Consider the following 7,831-nt stretch of genomic DNA (forward strand, 5'->3'; position numbering starts at 1 on the left):
AAACTCCTAACGCAGATTATCCGTATATGTTTTAACGCGTCCCACCCCCATCATATCAATATAGGAATCGGGAGATGAAGCAGGTCTATTGCCCGAAACGTCGCCTATAACATGTTTTTTGCCTGTTAAGGCGACACACACACACGGTGTGGTATTGACGAATGTGAATCAATCTTACGACCGAGGATTCTGAATATACTCTTAGGTTCTTTCGGTAAAGTCACGTAGGTAAAAAAATAATAACTATAAAATAATAAATGGAAATAACTCATTTAATTTATTAATCTTTTATTTTATTATTATTATTATTTACCTAAGAGTATGAATCCTTGCGGTTACGAAAGCTTCAAATCTAGGATTCTAAATATGCAGGAATCTTTAAAATAATCGATGGAATTTAAATAAAATCTGGAAACCTTAAACGAATGTTTTTAGTCAAGCCGCTGCTGGGTTTGGTGGCTGTGGTGCATAACTCAACACACAACTAACACACAACTCACCACACAACTCGAGGAATCGATTTTTAAATATCGGGAATTACGCGAATGCAAAGGTGTTAGAATCGACATTTCTGAAATCGAATTGCACCGGAATCGGAGGAATCGAAAGGGTCGGCGACATAACCTCTTCGGTAACAGAATCGACGTATCCGATTCCACGCCCTCGCGCCGGCCCGAGCCAATCAGCGGCGCCCTCACTTGGCGGCTCGGCCAATGGGAGACAGCGATGCTGGCCGCACCCTCCCCACCCACCCCCCCACCGTCGTCCCCCACCGCGCTGGAGGTCACCACCAGCAGCAGCAGCAAGAGGCGATGGCGGCAGCGGTGAAGACTGCGACGCGGGGCCTTCGCGCTCTGGGCATCTCGGCGGGGATCGCGGCGCGGAGGGGCGCCCCCTCGCCCCTCGCGCGAGGTTTCCACGCCACCCGGGCAGCCGCCGTGCAGGTGCCGCAGTCCGCTTCACACGCAGTCAGTCAGCCACCCAGCCAGCCAGTCAGTCAGCCACCCAGCCAGTCAGTCAGCCAGTCAGCCACCCAGTCACCAAGCCAGCCACCAAGCCAGCCACCCACCCAGTCACCCACCCAGTCACCCACCAAGCCAGCCACCCAGCCAGTCAGCCAGCCACCCAGTCAGCCAGTCATCCAGCCACCCACCAAGCCAGTCACCCAGCCAGCCACACAGTCAGCCAGTCAGTCACCCAGCCAACCAGCCAGCCAGTCAGCCAGCCACCCAGTCAGCCAGCCAGTCATCCAGCCACCCACCAAGCCAGTCACCCAGCCAGCCACACAGTCAGCCAGTCAGTCACTCAGCCAACCAGCCAGCCAGTCAACCAGCCACACAGTCACCCAGCCAGTCACCCAGCCACTCACCCAGTCAGCCACTCACCCAGTCAGTCAGCCACCCAGTCAGCCAGCCACACAGTCAGTCGCTCAGCCGTGACATGGGCCCTATTTAGCATGCAACTCAACACATTATTCACGAACACTGTGGGCTTAAAATAAAATTAATGGTTCGACGTTTCGGGAAATGGTCCTTCATAGCACATAACATCACTGCGGGGCTACGTTGTTTGCAGCTGCAGACAGTGGACTGCATTCCTAATGCCTCTGCCTCCCGCCTGCAGAAAACCACACGGATCAGCGTGGAGGATGGTCAAATGATCCCCGTGATGATCTGCAAAGTGTGATGCAATGGGAGGGCGGTAATGATGCGCTTCAGATTAACTGCAAAGGATTTTTCTTGGCTTGAGAGTCTCGCTGGACAGCAGGGGGACACGCGGGGAGGAAACATTTCAAATTTACTTTGACGTCACTTTGATGACGTATTGATGAGTTCAGTGGTCTCGTCATAGTAACGTGGAAATTCCAATAGCGCTGTCCCGTGATCGTTTAGTTACAGAGACTGTGGGTGTCATGTAAATCGATGAAAAATCGCCTTGTGTACTCTGACGCCACGCGCAAGCGAATCGCGATTGCAAGATTTTGGTGTGCGCTGCGAACCTGAGAAGCGATATGAATTGGCTCGTCACACGACTTTCTCTTCCGTGGGTCATGGTGGAGGTCAGGGTTGAGGTCAGGGTGAAGGTCAGGGTTGAGGTCAGAGAGGTGGTCAGGGTTGGAGGTCAAGATTGAAGTTGGCCCCCCCCGCTGCGTGTGTTCTAGATGACGGTGCGGGATGCGCTGAACCAGGCGATGGAGGAGGAGATGGAGCGGGATGAGCGAGTGATGCTGCTGGGCGAGGAGGTGGGGCAGTACGACGGAGCCTACAAGGTGCGGAGCTCACATCATCTCTCAACGCACAGCAACATCGTCACTCATGACATTGTCACTCGTCTCACTGACCGTCTCAGTGTCACCACTGTCAGAATCATCATCATCATCGTTAAAATCATCATCTCACAGCCAGTGTGAATGTCACCACTCAACATCATCAACATCGTCATGAACTCTATTGACTGGCATCATCAACATCACTGGACTAATCGCCAGTTTCCCAGGTCACTCTTGAAAATAAGACTCTATCCTGGTCTCTTGGGTTCTCAACTGATTAAACAAATCAACTTGAACGAGTATAATTATTGAACACATAATAGGTTTGCGCAGCAAATATGATTCATAATACATTTTTAGCTTCTACCACGCGATGATTTGGCCATAATTTGTGTCGAAAGACCCTCCACCACCCGAAACAGCCGATCGTTACATTGTCACGCAGTGTACAAATGTTTAATAGTTGCACCAGTTATTGATTCAGCTCACTCACTGGAAAGTTGGAAGGACAATTCTCACATTCCCAGATTTCGCATCCATTAGATATGCGACGTTTCATTTGGAACTGCATCAAGCGTCATCAGGGCACGATTCAAGAAGTCAGGATCAATCCTGGAAGTCAGAATATGAAACACTTGTCCATGTGACAGTTTAATTTGTTTGCCTGTGTATCAGGTGGTGGAGGGTCTTATGGCAGAAATTTGGTTAGACCATTACGTGGCCTAAGCCAAAAATCAATGATGAATCGGCATCATCACTCTCATCACATCGTAATCATCGTCTTCATCATCGTTCTGCATTGACACCGCTGTCACGACCGGCATCATCATCATCATTGCTGAGCCCGTGGTCTCCGTGTCGTTGCTGCGGTGGCCACTCGGCTGTGAGTAGGTGAGCCGGGGGCTGCTGAAGAAGTTTGGGGAGAAGAGAATCATCGACACGCCCATCACTGAGATGGGATTCGCCGGCATTGCCGTGGGGGCCGCCATGGTGAGAGAGACGCCTCCTCTTCCCTGCCTCCCTCCTCCCTCCTCCACCCTTTACCCCCTCCGCTCCTTTGCTCCCTCCCTCTCTCTCCAATTTCCCGTCGTGTGTCCCTGTTGGTGACTCCGTGTGTGCATGACCGCGTGTGGGGGTGCGTATGTACGTGTTGCTTGTGTGTACGTGTGTGTCTGTAGGAGCTCGTGTGTCCGTACGAGTGTGTGTACATGTGTGGGCAAGTGTGTGTACGAGCGTGTCCACATGTGCGTGTCCACATGTGTGGACACGCGCATGTGTTTCTTAGTGTTTGTGTTTACATGTGTATGTGTGTACCAGTATGTGAGTACAGTTGTGCCACTATGTGTTTTGTACAGGCCGGTCTGCGCCCCATTTGCGAGTTCATGACCTTCAACTTCTCCATGCAAGCCATCGACCAGGTGCGTGTGCGTGCTTGCGAGCAGCTCCACGCACTCGGCTCCATGTGGAGGGGCTCCGCTCTATGGCCGAGAGGCTCTGAGCTCCACACGCAGAGGCTCCTGTGCTGTGAAGTCGAGCTCCTCTCTGGGCTGGGGATGCGGGGCTACAAGACACAGGCTCTCAGTAGCCTCTAGACTCTATGGATTCATATTTGGGTTCAAACTAGTATTGTTTTATTTATTCAGAACGATAGAGTACCGTATCATCTCGAGCAGACCAGGAGATAGGCTGATGCATGCGGGTTGACTGCCGAACGCCGCATGCCACTGCGTGCAGCTAGAGTACCGCGCGGTCAATGTTTCTCTTCTATAATAAACAAAGTGCTTTTGTGTTTTATTTTCTGGTAAGCTCTCTGGCTTGTCAACTGCGTTGAGCCTGGCTTAGGGAGGTTTTCACTTTTCATCAATGGTAAATGGTTTATCCAGGTTAGATTAAAATAACATGTCCCCATGTGTCCCCGCGCATCCTTGCGTGTCCCCATCTTTCTGCGTGTGCCTCCGCGTGTCTGTCCACGTGTCCCCGCCCGCATGTCCGCAGGTCATAAACTCTGCGGCCAAGACATGTTACATGTCGGCGGGCGCGGTGTCGGTGCCCATTGTGTTCCGCGGGCCCAACGGCGCGGCGATGGGCGTGGCGGCTCAGCACTCGCAGTGCTTCGCTGCCTGGTACAGCCACTGCCCCGGCCTCAAGGTCCTCTCCCCCTGGAGCTCTGAGGATGCCAAGGGCCTCCTCAAGGCGGCCATCCGCGACGAGAACCCAGGTCCTGCGGTGTGGCAAGAGCGCACGTCTGTGTGCGTGCGTCCGTGCGCTTGTGTCGTCCGTTGTGTCTGCATGTATGTATGATTTATTTTGCACCGTACGTAGCCAACCGTGCTAATCGGAGGTGCGGAGGAAGGACAACAAACTAAATACAAAAAGCACTTCTAAAGAAATGAGTTTTCAGTAGAACTGATCTTTGTCTTTCGTTTGTTTACCTTCCCCCGCACATCCGATGAGCACTGTTGGCTACGTTTGGTGTGGTAGTGTTCAGTGGTCAGTACTGCACTCCGCTACAAACCCCGTAAACAAGAGTTCGACTCCAGCTCACAGCCAACAACGGTGAAGAATATCTTAACCGGTCCTGGGCCTTCCCTACATTGACTCAGCCTTAAATGAGTACCTGGTGCAGCGTGTAAACATCAGCAATGGGGAGACAATTGTGGCCAGGTGTGGTGCTGGCCACACCACCCCCTCGTGTGCCATGCCGGCCACACCACCCCCTTGTGTGCCATGCCGGTCACTTGGTTTACATTGTTGTTACAGCAGGTGCACAGGCAGAAGTTATGGCTTGCACGGGTTGTACAACTCAGCCCTGAATAAGGACCGGGCGTCCGCTTACAGGAATTGCCCCCTCAGACTGTAAGATTACACGGAGGGGTGGGCTGGGGGGGGGGGGATCTCTCTATTTTTACCGCATCCCAACCTCGAGCTTTTGCATTAACTCTGTCCGCCTGCCTCTCCGTAAAGGATCAGCGCAATAGCTCTCGCAGGCATTATCCAAACTAATATCAAGTTGCATTGCTACTCGGCACATTAATCAAAGCGTTATTGGCCAAAATTTGTCGTTCAAAAAATCAGCACTAAAAGTCCCCACCTCGGCGTCAGAGGTTGCAAACGGGTTTTGATTCCTTACCCGTACCCGGCCGCACCAGGGTCGCAAACGGCTACCCGTACCCGGCCGGGTACGGGTAGCCGGGTATCGGGTAGGGTACGGGTTTCGGGTACCCGATTGCGACCTCTGCTCGGCGTCCAGGCCCTACCGGCCTCGGTGCATTCTCCCGGGCAGTGCCGGCTATGCGAATTCCCTGCTCTCACCAGTCTACTGCAGTGTGAGTGCCACGCTGCTGTTGCCGATTGAGTACTGAATGCGTGCGTGGTGTTCGCTGCGCTTGTCCGTGTGCGTGCGTTGTTCCCTGCGTGTCCGCGTGTCCTTGTGCGTGCGTGCAGTGGTGTTCCTGGAGAACGAGCTGCTCTATGGAGTCGCCTTTGAGATGTCCCAGGAGGCGCAGTCCAAGGACTTCGTCATCCCCATCGGCAAGGCCAAGATTGAGCGGCCCGGTGAGGACGTGACCCTATTTTGACCCTTACCTTGACCTTGGCCCCACCAGGTCTGTGGAGGCGTGACGTCATGGCGTGTCTGGCCGTGACGCCGTGATCGTGTGGTGTGCCGGTATATCAGGCGGTTGTGTGGTGGTGTGGGTGTCACCTGTCACAGTGTAACTTTTGATTGGAGTGTGGTGGTGTGCATGGCCGTGGCACAAAACTGTGTAGTTGTGGTATGACGTTGCGTGGTTGTGGCGTGACACTGCTGTCTGCGGTGTGCTCTGTATGGTTGTGGTGACGTGTGTTATGACACTGTGTGGATGTGCGATGCTGTGTGTGGTTGTGTCGCGCTGTGTGTGGTTGTATGACGGCGTGTGCAGTTGTGTGATGCATTTGGTTGTGGTGTGCCGCTGTTCTCCGCGTTGTTGTGCCACACAGGGAAGCACATAACCATCGTGTCGTTTTCGCGCACCGTTGGTCACTCTCTGGAGGCGGCCACCGCCCTTGCCAAGGAGGGCATCGAGTGCGAGGTGAGGAGTCAGCCTCAACACAGACAACCTGGCCTCAACCCGGACACGCACAACATACACCGGCCTCCACACAGACACGCACACCAGCCTCAGCATGCACGCACACCGACCTCTACAAGCACGCCAGCTTGAGCACACGCACAATGCGTAACTCCTTGGGGAATTCTGACAAATTTCCCACCTGCCCCCTCCCCACCATGCCCCCCCACAGGTGATAAACCTACGCACAGTCCGGCCACTGGATGAGGAGGCGATTGAGAAGAGCGTCATGAAGACGAACCACCTGGTGACAGTGGAGGGCGGCTGGCCCCAGAGTGGAGTCGGATCCGAGATCTGCGCTCGCATCATGGAGGGTCAGCCACCTCTCCCGCTCCACCTCTTGCCCTTGACCTTGCCTCTTGGCCACCCGTGACCTTGCGCTCCAACCTTTGACCCTTCGCCCATGCTTGGCAGCGGCATCGAATTTCGATTCGGCTGGTCACGTGACCCTCGACTTTCCCCCCCTCCCCACTGTCCCCGCATTCCCATTGTCCCACCCTGTCCCCACGTCTCCTTTTTCCATGTCAACCTCGTCTCTCCCTTGTCTTATGCGTCCCCCATCACCCCTCGTTTCTCTATCTGCATCTCCTCGTTATCTCCATCCGTATCTCCAATTGTCCTCCATCACCTTCCCACCCCCCCACCTTCCGCAGGCCCTGCGTTCAATCACCTGGATGCGCCGGTGGCTCGCGTCACCGGAGTGGACGTGCCCATGCCGTACGCGCGCAACCTCGAGGAGGCGGCCAACGTGCAGGTCAAGGACATCGTGGCCACGGTGCGGCGCGTGCTCAACCTGGGGGAGGCGCGCACACAGGCCACAGGGCAGCAGTAGGCCCAGACCGTGGGCAGCAGCTGCGGGGCAGCAGCAGAAGCAAAAGCGAGCGCAACGCGGCACCGGCTTTGAGCTAACGCCAGCACTCTTGCCGCACGGGAACGCACAATCTCTAAGTTTGCCGGGTTCCCCCCCCCACACTCCACCTTGGTGTTCCCCGAGGCCCCCACTCAACCCCGGGTTCCCTTGGGTCCCCCCTTCCGCTCGCTCCAAACCCTTGTCCCCTGTACTTTGACTTGAATGTAGAACATGGAGCGCACTGTGGGGGTGGCGGGGGCGGGCAGCTTCTACTGTGCCCCCCTCTCAAACACCCACCCCCCTCCCACTTTAACCCCCCTCCCACTTTAACCCCCCACTTCACTCCTGTGCCCCCTCCCCCCGCCCCACTGCCCCCCGCCCATGATGAGCTCCATGTTCCGCTGCTGGTTGGGCGTGAGCACCTGGGTGTGGTGTGACCGCCCCCTCTTCCCCCTCCCCGTGTGTCCCCTCGGGTCGGGGCGGTGTTCTCCTGTAGGGTTCGACCTCGGTGTGACCCCCGCGCTTGTATTAAACGACCATGTCCCGCGATCGCTGTGTGCCTCTTGCTGCCGTTACCGCCAGCGTCGCCGCATCCACGCTCGC

General features: G+C 55.2%; 1 protein-coding gene across 1 annotated transcript; it reads left to right on the forward strand.

Moving 5' to 3' along the window:
* Positions 1 to 756: 756 nt before the first annotated feature.
* PDHB (pyruvate dehydrogenase E1 subunit beta) lies at positions 757 to 7,777 on the forward strand. The gene is made up of 9 exons (XM_078613091.1): positions 757 to 944; positions 2,162 to 2,269; positions 3,161 to 3,259; positions 3,625 to 3,687; positions 4,265 to 4,487; positions 5,714 to 5,824; positions 6,248 to 6,339; positions 6,551 to 6,692; positions 7,032 to 7,777. Exons 1-9 carry the CDS (start codon positions 813 to 815, stop codon positions 7,208 to 7,210), a joined length of 1,149 nt encoding a protein of 382 aa, XP_078469217.1. The 5' UTR covers positions 757 to 812; the 3' UTR covers positions 7,211 to 7,777.
* Positions 7,778 to 7,831: the final 54 nt, after the last annotated feature.

The sequence above is a fragment of the Lampetra planeri genome, chromosome 40 (genome assembly GCF_965212315.1).
Source record: "Lampetra planeri chromosome 40, kcLamPlan1.2.h2, whole genome shotgun sequence".
Taxonomy (NCBI): domain Eukaryota; kingdom Metazoa; phylum Chordata; class Hyperoartia; order Petromyzontiformes; family Petromyzontidae; genus Lampetra; species Lampetra planeri.

Excerpts from the sequence above, each read along its gene's own strand:
- PDHB (XM_078613091.1), top strand. The coding sequence starts at position 813 with ATGGCGGCAGCGGTGAAGACTGCGACGCGGGGCCTTCGCGCTCTGGGC. Across the intron at positions 4,488-5,713 it reads CATCCGCGACGAGAACCCAG|TGGTGTTCCTGGAGAACGAG; the intron begins GTCCTGCGGTGT and ends GCGTGCGTGCAG. Across the intron at positions 5,825-6,247 it reads GGCCAAGATTGAGCGGCCCG|GGAAGCACATAACCATCGTG; the intron begins GTGAGGACGTGA and ends TGTGCCACACAG.